Genomic DNA, 18,799 nt, shown 5'->3' with positions numbered 1-18,799 from the left:
CTTCAGCGAGCGTCATTCTAAACTTGATACGTTTTACATCGGATGGGATAATGAAACGAAACGAAATGAAATGAGTTTCTTTGTGTTACAGGACCAAGTTTGTTATTGGGAGGTTAAGATTGTTTGTATGGGCTGGCACCTTTCGTTACTTGGCAATTTTGATATCCGATACGAGACAATGATTTGACGATTTTAGGTATTTTACTCTTTTTATAACGTAATTGCTTTAGAGATACACATTTACATCTTGTGTTGCTTCAAACCAATCAACTCTATGTCATGCGCTCTGTCCACCAACGCCTTTGCAATAACCCCAAACCGTTCCTATATGTGTCAATCATAGAGTTCAAAGTGAAACTCGCACGTGTAGTATACATCATCTTCTCCACATTCAACATCGTTAAGCCAAGCTTGATCCAGGGGATGATGGGCTGCTTGGAACGCTCTCCACGCTCTCCTTTGATCTCATCGCCTCGACAGCTTCCTGCCAGGCGTCACCAGCGGTACGTCTCACAAATGCCGTATTGAGACAATCGCCAAAGTATCTTTCCCGTCGAGTGGTCCTCCTCTCACCTCCTTCCAGAGCTGAGTATGCGCTGCGAGTGGTACGCATTCTCTTTCTCTTTCCGCCCTCACTCATGAGGTTGCTCAACTTGAGTCTCTCCTGCATGAGCTTGTTGTCAAACTCCACAATGCCTCGCACCCATGGAGCAATGTCCAACACGATAAGCTTCATGGTGCGATCAAACACTGATGGATCCAGATGGCTGGATGCTGCTGCCTTCTCATTAACAGCAATCGGGTCGAATGCCAGCGCCAGATCCATCCGAGTCATAGGTGTCGTGCAATGCTCGAAAGAGTCGTCCAGAACAGAGACTGCGCGATCCTCCGCCAATGGCTGGAGAATGGATGGGGATGTGACATCGGTTGTTGGAGATAGTTTGAAAAGTCTCTGTCTCGTCAGGGATTTGAGAGAGATTGAGAGGCTAACGCTGGGCATAGATGGTGTCGACCTGGGATCAGCCTCCAGGAGGCGACGGCCAACAATGAAATCATCTCTCGTCTTGGTCGGAATTTCGGGCAGTTCTGGATCGAGCACTTCCTGGAATCTAGTTCCTAGCGAGCCACTTGAGATAAGATCCGCGTCGCTCATTGAAGTGCAAAACTCATCGAATGCAATCAAAGCGTCAAGCCTCTGGCTAGGCTCCGATGCGTTCCTGGTTATATCGTCGGCCCAGGATTGGAGATGCAAGCTATTGTTCCAGTCACCCATGTCAAGTGTCCATGAGTTCCAGCACTGCTTCATCACCTCTTCCTCCGACTCTAATGGGTCTAGGCATGTGGCAGTGAGATCGCGTCCAATCCATCCCATACCCTTGCGGTAAGTGTCTTCGCTCAAGACCCGAACCACATCCCCATTCTCATCTCGGTCAGACCCCTTGGGCCATCGGAGATAGAACCAGTCGAAACCACCTTTGCGATCTCCAACGCTAATCTGACACCAGTAGTTGAGTTCTACTAGGGCAGCTCTCAAATCGTTGTTGCGAGACTTGTATAGGGCCTCGACGGCCGAGCGTTTTAGCAGATGGCCCTCATTTGCTGCAACAAGTAGGCAGTGATCAATAGCCAGGTCGGTCGGTGGATGAGAGAATCGGAAGATGCCGTGCAAGTTGAGGGTCTGCAGGGGCACCATGTTCTCGTCATTGCAGGTCATGATGAATGGCCGTTTTGATTGTACCATCATGCCCATCAAGGTTGTCCAGAACTGCTTATCCTCTTCGTATAGAACATCCACTTCCTCCAACAGGATGAGTGACTGCTTCTGGCCTTGGCTTCCCTTGGTTATTTCGTTTGACTTTGCTTCGGTAGACTTCTTGGTTGGATTCTTCGAGGCGGCCGCTGCTTTGGGCTGGAAAAACGCCGTCATCATGCCCTGCTTCCCCGACTTCAAGTCTCTGGTTACTTCATCCTCCTCTGCCTCTGTAGTAGGGTCGGCGCGGTGCTGTTGAACGAGATGGTTGCGCGTCATATCACCAACTTTCTCCAGAATATCCTTGCCGCTTCGCCTGCTCCCTGGGTTGATCTCGAAAATCTCAAAACCCAGCTCCTTGGCTACAGCGTAGACGGCGGCTGTCTTCCCGCTGCCATGGGGTCCGCTAATTACCACCGCATTCGTGAGACGTCCTTGATCTTTCCCTCCCTTGGCAGCTGCATCTCCGCTTCGGATAACCGTCTTTTTCGTGAGTCCTGACCCAGAAGGCGCCCAGTCATCGTCATCCTCGGATACCTCGTCCATTTCATTCGCTTCCTCCTCGCTGTCGATAATGAAGCCATCCAGCTTATCCTTCTTTCTCTTCTTCTTGGGAGCAGCAGCCGATTTAGCCTTTCCCTTTACCCCTCCTGCGTCAGCATTGCCAGTACCGACAGACTGAACCTTGAGTGTTTGCAACCATTCTTTGAGCAGAATAGCCTCCCTGCCAGCTTGGAGAACCTCGGCTGATGTGCTTGGGGCGTACTTGTGTGTCCAGGACACACTTTCGCATGCAGACTTGTCATATGCGGAAAGGCTCGTCTCGAGTTCTTCATATAATCTAAGAATGGCCGGATGTGTTCTTTTCGGCTGAGCACTGGGGGCCTTATGTCCTATTATGTCGTCGTCGTCCTCGGTAGGGGTGGGCCACCATGTTCGAAGTTCTGACCGGATGCGCTTCTGAGCCTTTCGGCCACTTTCAAAATGTCTCGTCGGGATTCGTAATTCTGTTGGTGCTGGCTCGAAGTTGTCATCATTTGTGGGAAGCGAGTTGCGGAGAGCAGTGAGATCCATGCTAGTGCAAAAGCCCCCCAGAACAGATTCATCTGAAGAAACCGTCACTGTATAACCCTTTGACTTCTTGGTGACGTTGTCCTGAGAAACGACCTGAGAACAAAGTGAACCTTCAAGTCCACGAACGTGGGCCATTCCCTTTGCAGGCCAAAGAGGATATACAGCCCCGGGAATCTTTGTTGTACCAGTTCTGATACCAAATCGTGGGACCTGATGGTCAGAGGTGAAAGGGTTTCGTGTCTTCTTCGGGGACAATGGGGTAGACGTAAAGATTGTCTGTCGAGAGGGCCGGTTCTCAGCTGTTTTATGGTTCTCGCTTGTGGCGGGGGGTGTCTGTTTCGCTTTTCCCGTGAAGAAAGGATGTGTAGCTTTGGCCGGACCAGGTGCTTTCTTAACAACACTTTCTTTTGGCTTCTTGGCTCGGCTCTTCGAGATGGTTGGAGGAAATAGTGTCTTGCCGTCCAGAATTTGAGTGATCTTATCACCCATGTCCTTCCGACTCGCTTCATCTCGGCCGTACTTGAGGCACACTATGCGGGAAGGAAGGGTTTTCGACTTGGATTTGGGTGGTGATCCGAGTGTCCCTGTTTTCGGGTTCCATTTGAGAACCTTCTTATTTGCGGCATCGGGTGGGTTCGAGGTAGAGACAGGTGGTGCTTCGAGGGCAGAGTGTGAAGAGGCTTCGGCGGAAGTTACAGGCGCATCGCTTAGTGGAGGAGTCGGAATGTCGGTGGTGTTAGGTTCGGGAGTTATATCTGAAGCCTGCTCCGTGGGAACAAGGGTAGTTTGTCGCGCTTCCCCTTGGCGTTTTCGGCGTGGTCTCTTGGAACCAGGAGCATCTTGTGCAACGGAGCTGTCCGGCTTTCGACGCTTTCGCCGGCCGTTCGGCGAGTCTGACCCCGATTGAGCGCTGTCGTGCTGGTCATCGTGGTCCGGAGCTGTAGGGGGTTGGGCCGAGAGTTCGGGGTGGCGCGCAGGGTCAACGGCAGGTTCTTTGGAGAAGAAAGGATGAACCTTCTTGACTCCAAGTTCCCTCATGCCTTCTTGGGCCATCGCCTCGACCAAAACGGATCCCATTGATATGTGAAAGGCTGTTCCGAGGAAGCATCAGCAGATGTCGAGTGGCTGTCAGAGCCGGAGATGACGAACCTCAGTCAGCGTTAAACCACCATTTCACGAATGAGGACTAGAAGGTGAGATTCGATAGTGAAGAAAGATTTGAGAATTGGAGCAAATATGGCGTTCAACGAAGACGGAGTCTTTTGAATGTGGGTGTAGTTTCGTTGAAGACGGCGAAGAAAACGGAAGCGTCCTGGGTAACGGAGCACGGCAAGGGTCGCGTTAAAGTGGTTAAGCACCGACGCGTCGGTTTGACGCGCTCCGCGAGAACGACCCGGTACGTACCTCCACTACGTCAGGGATTCTGCAGATGGCAGGTACGACCCCACCACCCAGACAGAAGGCGCCCCACTAATCGGACTTTGGGTCGGCCCGTTCCCAACTTTTTTTTTTGAGAGCTTCACCTGTCGGCCGTTCAAAGAAAAGTGCAGGCGACAGCACCAGACTTTTGTCAAGAATTGCAATTCCCAAGGCCAGCGGTATCTTTGGCTCATCACGATACCGAAATCGCCATGGCTTCTGAATACAGAATTCACAAGCCTTATGTGCTGGCGGCTCTGCCTCGGCCTCTTGACCATACTGAAGGCCGCATTGTCGCGCGAGAGGTCTACGGCTTGCGCGACGGCCAAAAGAAGAGGAAGAGGACGGAACTGGTCGTCGGTGTTGATGGAGAGACTGCAAGCATCTACGATGTAAGTCTTGTGATCAAGATATACTGAAAAGTGAGGCTAATCGCAAACAGGTCCCTGCGTCAAGACTGATCACCTCGTATCCCATCCCGCCGCAAGAATCTTTCACCTGCCCCCCTTACTCGATTAGAATTCGGCGTGCCGGCAGCAGCGATGTTTCTAGATATACCTACATCTCTACTCGCGATTCGACAGGCCAGAAGATCTCTCTCTTCAAGGATGTTGTGCACCAGGACGGCAAAACAACTTCCACCTCGACCGCTTCTCAGATCCTCAAAGTCTCGCCCATCCGATACATAACCTGTTCCTCGAATGCGTCAGAAACTTCAAATGTGGGGGATATCATCGCGGTCTGCCAGAATGGAGAATTTGCTTCGCTTTCAGGGGAGAGTCTCGCGGTTCAATGGACTGCTTCGTCCAAGTCCGCTGTTCAGGATGTTGTCGCAACGCAGATTGAGGGTTTTGAAGTGGAACATGTGACCTCAGGAACCCTGGCTGAGTTCAGCGAGGGTATTTTCAAGGACAAGCCAGAGATCTTCAGTGCTCTGCCCAAAACTCCCGTCTCTGAGCCTGAGCTGATTGCGCTGGTGTCGAGGTCTGTCAGCCAAGGTCAGGAGAGCCGACACTCAGTCATCCTGGCTGCTGCTTCGGGAGTTTCTTCCGCTTCATCTGACATTCAGAAGTTGGCGCCCCTTGAAATTGCCCCTATTGGTGCTCCCACAACCCAGGGTGCCGAATCATCCATCTACCAAGTTGACATCCAAGCTGCCCTCCTGCTGCAGTTGCAGCAAGGCTCTCTCAAAGTCTACGACCTCACCACACCCGTCCCAAAGCTCAAGTCTACGGTGCACATGGAGAACGCGGTGTCTTTTTCTCGCCTATCCCGGCCCTTCGTTCTGTCATGCTCACTTGAATCCATTGGCCTCTACAACCACCAATACCGCTCGATCCATGCGAATGCGCCCCTTGATCTTTCCGAACTCCCCGCTGAGTGCCAAAAGCCCAAGACATGTCAGTTGATCAGCTATCTGCGAAGCCAAGATCTTGTTGTCGCCCTGGTAGACAATGTCCTTGTCTCCATCCAAGTCGAACCGCCTAAGAGCCACGGGAAGCGACGGAAACAGGGTCTCTTGATCGACTCCATCGGTCGAGGAACTACTGTCGATATCACCGCGAAGAGGGCAAAGTCTGAGAAATTGGCTCTCGAGTTCTCTAAGCAGGTTCCTGGAACGATGACGGAGGAGTATCTGGCCAAGCTGCACGCTGAGCTCGACACAGCAGATGGACTTCTCGCAAAGGACGATCTTAGTGGATGGGAAACCCTGTTGCGCAAACAATTCCGTATGGGTGTTCGATCTGTTCCTAATGGCGACGGTAAGGCAGTCAACGGACAGGAGGACAAAGACTCGCAGGAAGTACCCGAGTGGGAATGGCTCTCAGGGCCGTCGTCATATGCCGTGGTCGACCGTCGTTGGGTGCTCTACGCGATTGGACGAAGCTTCTCTATCGCCATGACTACAGACGAGGAACCTCGGCCAAAACTACGCCTCAACCTGCCTGACAGCAACGTCACGTCCTACCTGGTCGTTGCCGGGCACCTGACTCTCTCGAACTTGAAGGCAGCATTCCGAGATGAGTTCGACGCGGAGGCATTGGATAGCAAGAATCTCGCTAACGACGTCCTTTCGAGCTTGGCCGACGCCGACCCGTCAATGACGCTCGTCCTGAACTATCTCCAGGCCACACAACTTGGCGAGCTGGAGCTTCTCGTCGCCATCCGAGCCCTCATGCTGAATCTGGACCTGATCTCCGACCCTAAGAAGCCGGCCGGGGCTAAGCTCTTGAAGAATGAAGCACATGATGGTGCCGAGAACTACGAGATGGACCTCGACGACCTGGAGCGGGACATTGCGATCACGGAATACTACCTCGGAGACGACAGCAGCAGTCGCTCACGGGGACTCACATTAGCCTTTGCCAAGCTTTGGCGGCTCCCGGCAATCACGACTGTGAAGGCTCTGCGGGCAACGTTCAAGACGGAGGAGATCCTATCACTCATCTACACACTGAGGGTGGAACTTGTCCGAGGGGCGTGGACATCGCTGTATATCGACCCAACCAGCTTTGATTCCGAGGGTAACGACCCGCCCCCGGACGGTGTGATCACATTGATCTCGGATCTCCTCGGTCGATGCCTTGATGCCGTCGGCGCCGGAGGATGGCTGCTGAACGACGCCATCTCAACCGATAAGTCCGAGACCGGCGACTTGTTGACGGCGCTGAAGCTTGAGGTTACTGCGGCGCTCGAGGGTCTAGAGGAGGCAGTGTATCTGAACGGTGTTGTTGGCGAGGCAGTCCGATTCGGGCTGGCGGCACAGAAGAGTGGTGCAGCCCGACAGACGTGGAACGCAAACAAGCCGATCCCGATGCACCTTGAGGGTCGGGAGTCTCGACTGCTGCCGTTGGGGCTCAAGACGAAGCAGCTCCCTACCAAGGACAAGGTGGTGTCGGGCGGCGAGGTGGTGCAGCGCAGCATGCGAGAGACGGGCCACCTGATCAGCCAGAAGGTGGAGGCATACTCGCTAGAGAAGCTGACGATCTAAGCCGCGTGGTCAAGGGAGATTGGGCCCGGAGCAACGAAGGTTTACTTTTAAGGCAACCAAAGGAGATGGCACTACGGAGGCTACCATTTGATCCTGGGAGCACGTTGCAGCGACAGCGGCCGGCGACACCACGGAAGCCACATGGCATGCGGCTGAAAAGTTGCAGCGGGCATCCTTGACGTCGACGGGACTAGCCTCGGCCTTGGCTTATCGCGGAGAGACCATTCGGTGAGCGGATTGGAAGAGGAGAGGCGAGACTAGACTACGCCCAGGGACCGTGGTGAAAAGGAGGCGAGGACGCGGGCCGTGGCAAGACAAAGGAGATCGGCTACACACGGCGCAGGGCAGATGAGGGGTGCGGAATTGTCACTGGAACCTAGATTCGAATGGATCACATGTCGAAGGGACTTGATGTTATCTAACAGGAATATGGCTGTTCTCTTTGTGCGTTGTGCTGTGTTGATTGAAGATGAAGCTAGTATTTCAAAGGATGGGACATGTAGATGCATTTTGGGAGAAAGAGGCGTATCAAAAGAAAAGACGGCATGTTTGATTCTCACGTCACACGGTAGTGGCTCTGTGCAACCCATTTCACCGAAACTGGTTCTCACCGTGACCGAAAGTGCTCAGTCGTGCATGAGGCAGAGAATGCACATTTCAGGCATTGAACTAATAACTGCTCCTTTCGGGAGTTGCGAAGTGAAACACGAAAAGAGACGGGACATGTTGTGCAGCTGTTGGGCTACCCTGAAGTGTTGCATGTGTTGATGATGGATGACGATGGCGTCTGCCTACCTGTCAGCTCTGTGTCTCTGGTTTACGTGCAGCAACATTGCAGGACTAGTCTAGTCATTGAGTTTGGGTTGTGGTGGATGGCATGTGTAACGTACTGGATCTCGCATCCATTCGCAGTTGGGTGAGTCACTATCATTGCCATCGGAGCCCAATGGCTTCAAGTGCAGCAGAGCCTCGATCAAAGTGCAAAGGCATGACCATGGAAAGCGGCACAAGCAGCCAAGGGTCATCAAAACAAAGTAAAAGATGTCACTTTCAGATGGCTGCCTGCTAAAAACAACAAGACATGATGTTGCTCATCTCAGCCCCGTATTATCCCCCATTAAACAAGCACTGCCTGGTATGTCCATCTGCGGGGATCCCTAGCTACAGATTCAAATACGCGAAGCCGAGCTCCCCGTCCTGTAAGAAGCACGAGGCTCGGGAAGTCTGTGTCTGCAGCAAGTCGGGGGACGTGTTTCAAGGAATGGCTGACGACGAGTGGAGGGATGGGGGGGAGTCAGACTACAGGATGCAGGAGCCAGCAAACACGAAATTCCCTGCATATGGCAGATCGGGCCTTGGTTGTTTGTTGGTGGAGAAGAATGTGGGTATCCCGGGGGGACGTTACAGTACTCTCACGAGGACAGTAGAGAGGCAAAGTTTATGGGGAGCCCGAAGATGGCGAACCAGTTTTCTAGAAGATGTGGATGACAAATTAGTGTCTGACAGTCGGACTCTACCGATGAAGCCAAGAGTAGGAGAACACGCAGCCTGGTTCCTTTGGCCCAGCCATTGCCCTGGCTGGCTGTGACGTTGGTGCCAGCAATTGGTGATGAAATGATGGACAGGAGCCGTGCGAGATGAAACCGTTGATCATCTTCAGGTATGCTCTATTTTCAGCCCTTGTGTCCGGGTAAAAACCAGACGAGCAGGGAGAGAGACCATGGCCCTGGACCAGAGGACAGAAAATCCTGAGTCTTGCTTCCGGTGATCGTCATCTTGTCTTGTTGTTTGGTCTTGGGTCCTGGACCCGACAACCAAGAACTCCTGGGTCTCCCCTAGCACGACCGCTAGCTTAGCGTGCTAAGATGCCCCACGCCAGCGCCCCGTTGCCGAGCGGGTGGCGCAGCACGTCCATAGGGACAGACAGAGAGAAGAAAGAGAAACGTTTCTCTTCGACAGAACCGATCGCGGAAACGAGGAAAGAGAGATCACGCCGATGTAGGAGACAAGATGGCCGCCAGATTAGCAGAGGCTGGGTTTATGTGGCTTTCTTGCTAAATTGCCTCCGTTTCAGAACGAGGTCAGCCTTGTAGAAGCCATGATGTAAGGCTGTTTACTAGACGGGGCGGCTACCTACGTCACCGGCCCTCCAAGACGGCAGGTACTGTCTCTGTACCTTCCCCCCGGATATAGTACCTTGACCAGGGTCTTGTCTTGGACTGGATCAACACGAACGGACACTTGGATTTTGCACCGTCGAGAGGTGGTATTACCGGGTGAAGCGACGCAATTCGAGTCATTGAGTGAGATCATCTCGAGTACCTGCGCCGAGCGACAAACCGACGAGACGGGACGAGACGGGACTGACTTGATGTTATTCCGATACACGCCCACCCTCCTTCATGATCCCTCCCTCACCACCACCACCACCTCCGCGACAAATCATCTCCCACCAACCACCAGAGACACGCCTGCACACCCACAAATCAAGTGATAGATCCCTATTGCTCCTACGCCTCTCCCTCGTGCCTACAGTCCAGTACGTACCGCCCCTACCTACGTCTTCTGTGACTCCCCACCACCACCACCCTTCAAGAGCCTGATGAGTTCCATCTTTGACCCTTCTTCCCGCCCGACCCCATTCCTCACTGCCCGACTCGACAGCTATCATCCTGGATATCTACCCCTTGACATCCCAGTTCCTAGATCCCAACCTCCCAGAGAAATATCCGCTCCTTCAGGGTTCGACCACTAATACCTACCTGCTCTTCAGCTACTTACACCAAGACTACCTCACTCTTAAAAACACCACACTGCTTCCACCAAGCTTGAATAGACGACCCATCTTGGACAATACCATATTGACTGCTTCAACTACATAGCTTCACCCTCTCATACTCTTCTAGACAGCTCCGCTCTCAGCGATCGAGCTCATCTGAGCATCCAAATCACCAGCCATGAGCGGCGGCTCAACCGTCCAGCACATCGACACTGTCGATGCCATCGCCCGCTCCCTCTACCTTCGCGCCAAGCAATCCGGTCTGCCCTTCAGCGACGTCGCTAACGCCGTCCGCAACCTCCACCTGGCCTTGCGGCACCTGCGCACCGAAGCTGGTGACCAGGACTCTCTCCTCAACAACCCTCATGCATCGTCGTCTTCTCTCTACGCGCGCCAGCTTTCACCTCTTGTAGAGGACTGCGACTTTACCCTCGCTCAGCTCGAGAGCCTGCTCGACAAGTATGGTGATGGACGAGCTGCTATGCCCGAGGAGGAGCGTCTGAGGGACGATAGACTTGCTATTATGAAGTCAAAACTCGTCGGCGACAAGACAAGGGTGGAAATGTTCCTTGATGCTGTACAGCTGCACGCCGAGAACAGGCCGGCCAGGGTTGTTGACGGAAGCCAGGAGGGTTTCGAGGGTATTAAGGACAAGATTGACGAGATTGCAAACAAGCTGTTTCGGAACCGCAGTGAGAATAGCTTCACCGAAGACGACGACGATTTGTGGCGCGAGTTCAAAGAAGAGCTCGAGAAGGAGGGGTTCTCTCCCCAAGTGCTACGAAAACACAAGGTCAGTGTCCGTCTGCTGGGTCACCTTGAATGTAGGTCACTAATGCCACACTAGGACGTCCTTCGAGCCTACATCCGAGAGCTCGAGTCTGTCCAGAACCAGTACGGTGGTAACTGTCCCACCGTCAGAGGTCTTTTAGAGCAGGAGGCCAAGTATCAACCGAGCTCTCCAAAGGAACTGGATGGCAACAGCTACGTCGGCTACCCGCCTGTCATCGTTAGTGGACGGGGTAGATCGAATAGCGACACTACCAGAGGCCACATCTCATCATCTCCCAAGGATTCTGACGACAACGAGTCCGACTTTTCTACGGCCCTCGTCTCGACTCAGGACATCATCAGCATGGATAACCTCAACTCTCGCATGGCCAGTCTGAATGTTCAGCCTGGCCAGCAGTACAGCCTGTCTCCTGGGCAGGGGCAGAGATATCTACCATCCAACAGCGCTGGCTCTCTGCCAAATGTTCCTGAGCTGTCTAGCTCGCCAACTTCATACCACTTTGGGACATCTCCACGATCCATGCCCCCTATGCCCCCTCACATGAACGGAGGCCCAACCTATGGTAGCAGCCCAAGGAGCAGTGCTCCTCGTCTGGCTCCTGACCGTTGGGGCAACGAAATCCCCCCTGATGCCCAGTGGACCAGGATTAGGAGGACTCTTGTTAGCCCCGAAGTCTTGGAACGGGCGGGTGTGCGATATGAAGCTCGCCCCGAATACGTTGCTATCCTTGGTCGCCTTCCTCGCGAAAAGATTGCTGAATTCGCCAGAGAGAGTGCTCGATGTCGTGCCAGCCGTGCTATGCGCGACCCCCGGCGTCATAGGCATGACCACCACCAGGACCGCAGAGACTCAAAGAGCAGCCGCGAAGACGACGATAGCGACAGCGATCTGTTTGATGAAAGTGACATTTCGGACGATGATGACGATAGAGCGTCTGATAAGGGTACAAAGAGCTACCCCTTCATCGTGAACCCTCCTAGCAGGAGCAAGACGTCTCCGTCAAGCACAACCCTCCCCAAGCCAATCCTCAAGAACAAGAACGAAAACCACGTGCGCTTCGATCCTGAGCCGCACGAGGTAGACGGTCGCAGTCCGCGTTCCCTCAGGGATGAACGAGACCGCGAGCGTGACCACCGCCGAGAGCGACGACGTCACAGCCCATCTCGATCATCACGACGCTCGAGGAGACACTCCGATGCTGGAGATCGATACTCCCGCAGTGATAGGCATGGCGACTACTACGACAGTAACGGGAGGAGGTACCATCGGGAGAGAGATAGAAAGAGCTCGAGGAGAGATGAGCGGCCTCAGGGGAGGAAGAAGTGGGGAGAAGCCCTAGGCGCCGTGGGCATCGGCGGCGCGGCGGTGAGTCTGTTGAGCGTTCTCGCTGAAGCAGCATCTTGATTGCCCTATGACGGACTGGTTCCGTTGTAAACAACCATCGCTTGTAGACTCCTTTCTTTCCTTTGTTTTGACTTCTTTACGAATCAATCTGTCATGTATTTCATCGGTGGGAAAATGTACCAAGGGAAACTGGATATGGAATACAGAACACGGAACAGGGAAGGAAAATTGGGAAGGCCTTTTGTCTTTTATGCGTGTTTGTATAGGATTTGTTTCATGTACGGTATATCACGACCGAGATGATCTAGCCAGCGAGATTGCTGGCGGCTATGTATGAAGTATGAACATGGCGAGAGATAGATACCCGAGATGAGATGAATCTGGAGGCTGGAATTTGTGTTTGATATAATGGGGACTAGCTGTGAGCCTGATGAATTTGGTAGTTGGTCATGTGTGTTTAAACTTGATGAATCTTGTCTTGTACTGAATTTGGTAAAGAATCAATATCTACACAAATCTGAACCGCTGGCTAGCTATGAATGGCTCTGTGTGATGCAAAGTGTAACCAAATGACGACTGTCTCTAGATGCTGTATCAAGGACAAACCTCTAGTTATCTACGTCATAAGCTCCCTCTCTAGCTTATCCCACCACCCCCTGGCATTCACATCGGTTGACTCAGGCGCCGGTCCCATAGCCCGGACTCTGGCTACCGGCGTGCGCTTCCACTCAACCACCTTCATCGTCGGGACCCGTGGCCACTTGAAATTCGGATCGTCTAGGTTGATCTTGCCTTGTTTCTCCATGGCTTTCACCTCCGGACCACCCCTATCTTGGGGTAGCGACTTTCGTGCCTTGCGGGACCAGGTGAACCGGGGGACTGACATGTCTCGCTTGATACACACGTGGCCCTGCGCAGTGCGGTAGCGCACCTGATCGTGGAAGAATTCGCTAAACTCTTCGACGATTTCTGGGATGACAACCTGCATGAAGTGCCCGTTGCGCTGCCACTTGCACGCCGAGGCGCTGCTGAGGAGATTGTTCAGCCAGGTGGCAATGTGGTACCAGACGTGCTCCTTCTGAGTCTCTATCTGAATGCGTCGGTGACTAGGCCGTGAGAATTCCTGTAGGACTTCATCGAAAACAATGGCCTCGTGCTGCTGCTCGAGGTGGCGGTAATAAGGGATAGCGTAACCTCGCATGAGATCAAGTGCGGGTCGGAATTTACGTTGAATGATGAGCGTCTTGATGTAGACGCTGTAGTCTTCAAAGGTAGGCTCCACGTTGTATGGAGCAGAGGTCATGGTTTCCCAGATTCTTTGAATGTCGAAGGGTTTGACGACGTTGGCCGCATAATCGCCCATCAGTTTTCGCTGAGGTTGGAACGGCTTCGAGGCGCAAACATATGCCCAGTTGAGCAGACTGGACCACGTTTCGTGAGGGATCTTGATATTATGCCACTTGGAGAAGTGAATGAGAAGCTCCTTCGCCGTGGTGATGCGGGACATGCAACCGAACGACTCAACAATGGCGCTGAGTATCCTCTCTGTGGGCTCTCGCGGGTTGCCTTCGCGGAAATTCTTCCCTCCCCTTGCGACCGTGATGCCTTCATTCTCGGTGAATTTGAGACGGAAGCCTCTCAGAGTGACAACTCCCCTGAGATTGGCAAGGTTGCCGGCCCTTGCAAACGCTATCATGCTTGTGCACAGGAGCTCCTCGTCGACGAGGGTGCCGTACTCCTTTGAGCGCAGCCAGTGCCTTCGATATCCATGGAAGCTCTGTCTTTTACCATGCAACGCTCGGGTGTCCTGGGAAACTCGATGTGGGAGGCGATTGAAAGGTAGCGCACGATGAGCGTTCAAGCTGTACCTTAACCTCTCCATCCTCTTCATACTACCTGGGGGAAGGTAACGTCTTTTTCGTTCTTTGAACATCCGGCGGGCGAGAACAGCAACTCTTGATCGATCGAATTGGTAGTAAAGGGGATCGATCATGAAGCGAGCCTTCACAAACTCGTTCCAGGTTGCCGTGGTGCGCTTCTTCTCCAAGCCGCTCTTTGCGATCGCACCAAAGAAATCGGCTGCGGCTACAGGATCTGCAGCAGCACCGGCGCAGCGGATGAATACCTCATAGTCTGTGACAAGAAGATTTCGCCCTGTTTCCTGACAGGCATCGAACAGGATGGTCGCAGCATCGAGAAGGGTGCGATGATGGTCTCGTACGCCAAAGTCGTTAACAAGTTTGCCAAGATTGGTGAATTGGGTATGGCCGAGAGAGATATTGAGGCCATGGGCAACATCGTGCTTGCTATTGTTTGCGACAGGATCTATCCATCGTAGAATTTCCGAAAAGGTCACGACAGGAAGCTCAGCTAGCTCCTGAAGAGCAGCGGTAGCAACGTTGGCATCGGCATCTACCAGACTTTCAACCCATTCGTAAAAGTTGGGGAGGATGCGAGTATGATCGCAGCATTGTATAGACCTCAGGAGATGATCCAAAGACGACGGATTATCGATACCAGTCTCGTCAGACAGCCAATTGCCCATTTTCCCTGTAAACATCGAGGCCGAGGTCGAAGTCGAATGTGTTGCTAGCCATCGTCGGCCCACTACAGCGGGTCGTGCGGGCTCTAGGGACCTTGCCGGTGGGTCATGATTCCGTAGCGCAGTGAGTGGAGTTTGTGAGAGGCGATCGAGACGAGGCCCTCGTCGGAGGGAATGTCTCCAGAGCATGGCACTCGAATTGGCTTCATGAGCGTTGGAAACTGGTGTGAGAAAGGAGAGAAAAAGAGGCGCAATAGACAGGAAGGGATCGGATGCGACATTACCATCTCCTCGTGAGGGGGTGTTTTCGTTTTGGCTGCCGTGTAACCCAATTGAGAAGGTTCAGACCGGTGCCGTGACGGATAAGCGAATGCGGAGACCCCGGATATGTGCATCATGATCATCGCCCCGGTTGAGACATAATGCAAGCAGTTGACCCGAAGATTTTCCCACCAAGCCAGTTCCACAGTCGTGTTTTCCCGCTGGATTTGGTGGTGCTCATAGCCCTGTCTATCGACCAAGCGCCTCTCCAACTGTCAACCCTGGACGATTTGTCTCTCCGAAACCACATCAACTCATCAAACGAGAGTCAGACGACAATATCCGACAACAACCATGGCCGACGTCGGTGAAGAATCCCACCATGTGTCGGAGCCCCTCGATCTCGTCAGGCTCCTGCTCAATGAGGTCGTCTTTGTGAAGCTTCGAGGAGACCGAGAACTCAAGGGAAAGCTGCATGTGAGTACATATGCCACTCAACTGAAAGTACAAGCTCTGATGTGCAAGTCAGGCTTACGATAGTCACTGCAACCTGGTGCTGGGAGAGGTTGAGGAGACAATCTACACAGTCGATGAGGATGATGAGGACGACGAGGTCAAGGTATGCCCGACTTTAAACCTGTTACAGAACAGACTGGTACTGACGAATGGTTCAGACCATTAGCCGGAAATCTGAAATGCTCTTTGTGAGAGGTGAGTGCAGATTAGTCTCGATTGCCTATAGCATGCTGACTGTGAGATAGGTGATAGTGTGGTCCTCATTTCACCCGGAGTTCCTTTCTAGACGGAGACGTAAAGAGATGTAATTGTGCCTCGCAGACCTCTCATTACGCCAACACAGCTCTTGAAGATGTGTTGCAGCCACCCAGGTTGCGCCATGCTACGGCCAAAGTCATGAGCCGGGAACGTGGCTGCCCGAGAGCAAGCTGTTCAAATCAGGACACAGGGGGGAGAAAATATGCTGAAACCCCCTCAAGCGGCGCTCCTATCTGTGCCTGGAGGCGAGAGGGGCAGACACAGAAGTATTGTCTCTGGATAGTTCATTCCGTTCAACTTAACAGTCGGGTTGAGCTTGAGAGTACAAAAAGAAATCATGAACAGCAACGACTGATGTCCTTGACTACAAATTCCCTTCTGAATAGTGACTACTGCCCGTCTCGCTCAACTCCTGAATTCCTGCCTGCCCAGGAGCCTTCGTGGGAGGATATTACAAGACATGCACCTACCCATCTCGCAATGACCCCGATACTTGAATGAGGCTTGAGACACTACCTGCCACCTCAACCTTTCGTCAGAGAGTCTGTGCGCTAAGCAGGAGAGCTGAGCTCCTTATCGATAAGGCAACCACGGGACGGGAGGCGTGGGGACCCCGGCCACTGAACTTACTTAGCTCTGTGAGTAACTCCCCGCGCACGTACACTTCAACTCAACTTCATCTATGACTCTTCCCAGCACGGGATCTCATCAGTCAGACGGCGAGAAGAGGCGCAGCATTATCAAACCATATTTCTGACTACTTATACTCCGTCCGGCCTGGACCACAAGAAGCTCCTTGTTCCAGCTCAATCAATGATCACCCGAATAGCTTTCGCCCTGTGATGTTAAGAATCGCATGACCTCATCGTTATCATGTCAACCAAACCGTTGGCGCACGAGAAGCGCAAAGGCGAATCGGTTCGCTCTGGCCTCTACATGCTTGAAATGATGAATACTTATTGATTAATCAGGCGCTGAGCGACTTTGCCGAGTATGTTGAGCAACAGCAGAATCTCCGGTACCCGACCGCTAGAACCGCTACTGGGCCAGCTGGCGCGGCCACCGACGGAAATGAGCACCACGAGGAGCTTGACGAGCTGTTTGATAACCTCGACCTCGCCGACTCTGCCCCTCGAGTCCCCCTGAAGGATATCCTGCTTGGATCGAACGAGGAGTCTCTGAAGCAGTTGGAAGACCTAGTCGCCGATCGGTTAGAAGAGGGCTTTGGGGAGTGTGTGTTCGAAATTGGGTACGAGAACAATGGCGACTCGATGGACCTGACCCTCGACGAATGGAATCAAGCGCTTGAGACACTCCAAGCAGCCGCGAAGCGCGTCCGTGCCGACTGCGACTTGCTCCTGACCAAGAATGTTGGTGGTGAAAAGGAGGTCCCCAGTACCGGCGACAAACCCATAAAAGACAAGAGCTGCAGTGGCAAGGTCCTCGTTCGACAAGTACCGGCGACAATAGAGGACGTAATTGAGACGCGGATAGCAGTGGTGGGCAATGGTAAGATGCTCGGGCGGCTTGCCATGGACTATCCAGTATTAACACATTGCAGTCGACGCGGGCAAGAGCTCCATGCTTGGCGTGTTGGTTAAGGGAGACCTTGATGACGGTCGAGGAAAGGCTCGAGTAAATCTGTTCCGACACAAGCACGAGATTGAGACAGGTCGAACCAGCTCCGTAGGGATGGAAATCATGGGCTTCGATACTGTGGGGCAAGTTGTCACCTCTGACATCCCTGGACGTGAGTATTAGATGGTCGATGCATCTACGATGGCAGCTCTCCTAACAATAATCTGCAGGAAAACTCTCGTGGGAAGAGATCGGAAAGCGAAGCGCCAAAGTTATCACTTTCACCGATTTGGCGGGCCACGAGAGGTATCTCCGAACTACGGTTTTCGGACTGCTTTCGAGCAGCCCTAATTATTGTCTGCTTATGGTTGCAGCCAATAATGGCCTCATCGGAATGAGCAAAGAACATCTGGGTATTGCTCTGGCTCTTAATGTCCCTGTCATGGTGGTTGTCACCAAGATCGACATTTGCCCGCCCAATATCCTGGAGCAGACAATAACACAGATCACCAAGATCATGAAGAGTCCTGGAGCGCGCAAGATCCCGACCTTCATCAAGACTCGCGAGGAGTGCATAAACACAGCAACTCAGTTCGTCAGCCAACGGATATGCCCCGTGTTCCTCGTGTCCAACGTGACAGGAGAGAATCTCGATCTTGTCAGGACCTTCCTGAATATCCTGCCCCACCACGGACGATATAACTCGGAGGCGCCGTTTGAGTTCCATGTCAATGACACGTTCTCAGTGCCTTTCACTGGTACAGTGGTGTCGGGTATTATCAAGTCTGGGGTGATTCATGAGGGAGATAATGTTCTCATTGGACCCGACTCGTTGGGTCAGTTCACGCCGACGGCTATCCGTTCTATTGAGCGTAAGAGGATACGAGTCCCTGCTGCATCGGCAGGCCAGTCTGCTTCTTTCGCTCTCAAGAAGGTCAAACGCAAGGATGTGAGAAAGGGGATGGTTGTGCTCCCCAAGATTGAGGGTCAACCTACGCCCAAGGTGCACCGAGAATTCATTGCAGAGGGTGAGCATCTGAATTGTCCCGCTGTGTTATAACCTCTAATTTTGTTAGTGCTCATTCTCTCTCACGCGACAACCATCAAGACCAAGTATCAGGCCATGCTTCACGTCGGCCCTGTCTCCCAGACGTGTGCCATCATCGACATTGATCGTGAGCTCATTCGAACTGGTGACCGCGCAACCGTCGCGTTCCGCTTCGTCCAACGTCCAGAGTACCTCGCACCGGGCGACCGACTCTTGTTCCGTGAAGGCCGTACCAAGGGCTTGGGCATTGTGAAGTCAGTCGGATACGACCCTGAGCACCCATTGATGTCGAATAAGAACGATGGGGAGAAGAAGAGTGAGCCAGTCAGTGCTGAAGTCAGCGTCGGCGCCTAATTATGGGTTGTCTGTAGGAGACGTTGGAAGAAGTGATGTTGGACCACAGCCATGACGATGACATGAAAGACGGATAAGGGGGCGTTTTGGG

General features: G+C 53.0%; 6 protein-coding genes across 6 annotated transcripts; 4 read left to right on the top strand and 2 right to left on the bottom strand.

Moving 5' to 3' along the window:
* Positions 1-400: 400 nt before the first annotated feature.
* On the bottom strand, positions 401-3,901 carry LRP88_01037 (uncharacterized protein; the record flags this gene model as incomplete). The annotated part of the gene is made up of 1 exon (XM_083237736.1): positions 401-3,901. One exon carries the CDS (start codon positions 3,899-3,901, stop codon positions 401-403), a length of 3,501 nt encoding a protein of 1,166 aa, XP_083106241.1.
* Positions 3,902-4,455: 554 nt separating this feature from the next.
* On the top strand, positions 4,456-7,235 carry LRP88_01036 (uncharacterized protein; the record flags this gene model as incomplete). Its single annotated transcript, XM_083237735.1, has 2 exons — positions 4,456-4,635; positions 4,686-7,235. 2 exons carry the CDS (start codon positions 4,456-4,458, stop codon positions 7,233-7,235), a joined length of 2,730 nt encoding a protein of 909 aa, XP_083106240.1.
* A 2,957-nt stretch (positions 7,236-10,192) lies between these two features.
* On the top strand, positions 10,193-12,211 carry LRP88_01035 (uncharacterized protein; the record flags this gene model as incomplete). Its single annotated transcript, XM_083237734.1, has 2 exons — positions 10,193-10,807; positions 10,862-12,211. 2 exons carry the CDS (start codon positions 10,193-10,195, stop codon positions 12,209-12,211), a joined length of 1,965 nt encoding a protein of 654 aa, XP_083106239.1.
* Positions 12,212-12,767: 556 nt separating this feature from the next.
* LRP88_01034 (uncharacterized protein) lies at positions 12,768-14,711 on the bottom strand (the record flags this gene model as incomplete). The annotated part of the gene is made up of 1 exon (XM_083237733.1): positions 12,768-14,711. The coding sequence occupies one exon, from the start codon at positions 14,709-14,711 to the stop codon at positions 12,768-12,770; it is 1,944 nt and encodes a 647-aa protein (XP_083106238.1).
* A 597-nt stretch (positions 14,712-15,308) lies between these two features.
* LRP88_01033 (uncharacterized protein) lies at positions 15,309-15,756 on the top strand (the record flags this gene model as incomplete). The annotated part of the gene is made up of 4 exons (XM_083237732.1): positions 15,309-15,431; positions 15,484-15,573; positions 15,629-15,665; positions 15,716-15,756. 4 exons carry the CDS (start codon positions 15,309-15,311, stop codon positions 15,754-15,756), a joined length of 291 nt encoding a protein of 96 aa, XP_083106237.1.
* Positions 15,757-16,601: 845 nt separating this feature from the next.
* Positions 16,602-18,708, top strand: LRP88_01032 (P-loop containing nucleoside triphosphate hydrolase protein; the record flags this gene model as incomplete). The annotated part of the gene is made up of 5 exons (XM_083237731.1): positions 16,602-16,646; positions 16,700-17,237; positions 17,290-17,478; positions 17,537-18,334; positions 18,383-18,708. 5 exons carry the CDS (start codon positions 16,602-16,604, stop codon positions 18,706-18,708), a joined length of 1,896 nt encoding a protein of 631 aa, XP_083106236.1.
* Positions 18,709-18,799: the final 91 nt, after the last annotated feature.

Source organism: Fusarium phalaenopsidis (genome assembly GCF_050370095.1).
Source record: "Fusarium phalaenopsidis strain FUZ10S chromosome Unknown contig_32278, whole genome shotgun sequence".
Taxonomy (NCBI): Eukaryota; Fungi; Ascomycota; class Sordariomycetes; order Hypocreales; family Nectriaceae; genus Fusarium; species Fusarium phalaenopsidis.
Note: the sequence above shows the minus strand (reverse complement) of the source record. Positions and strands in the feature narration are given on the sequence as shown.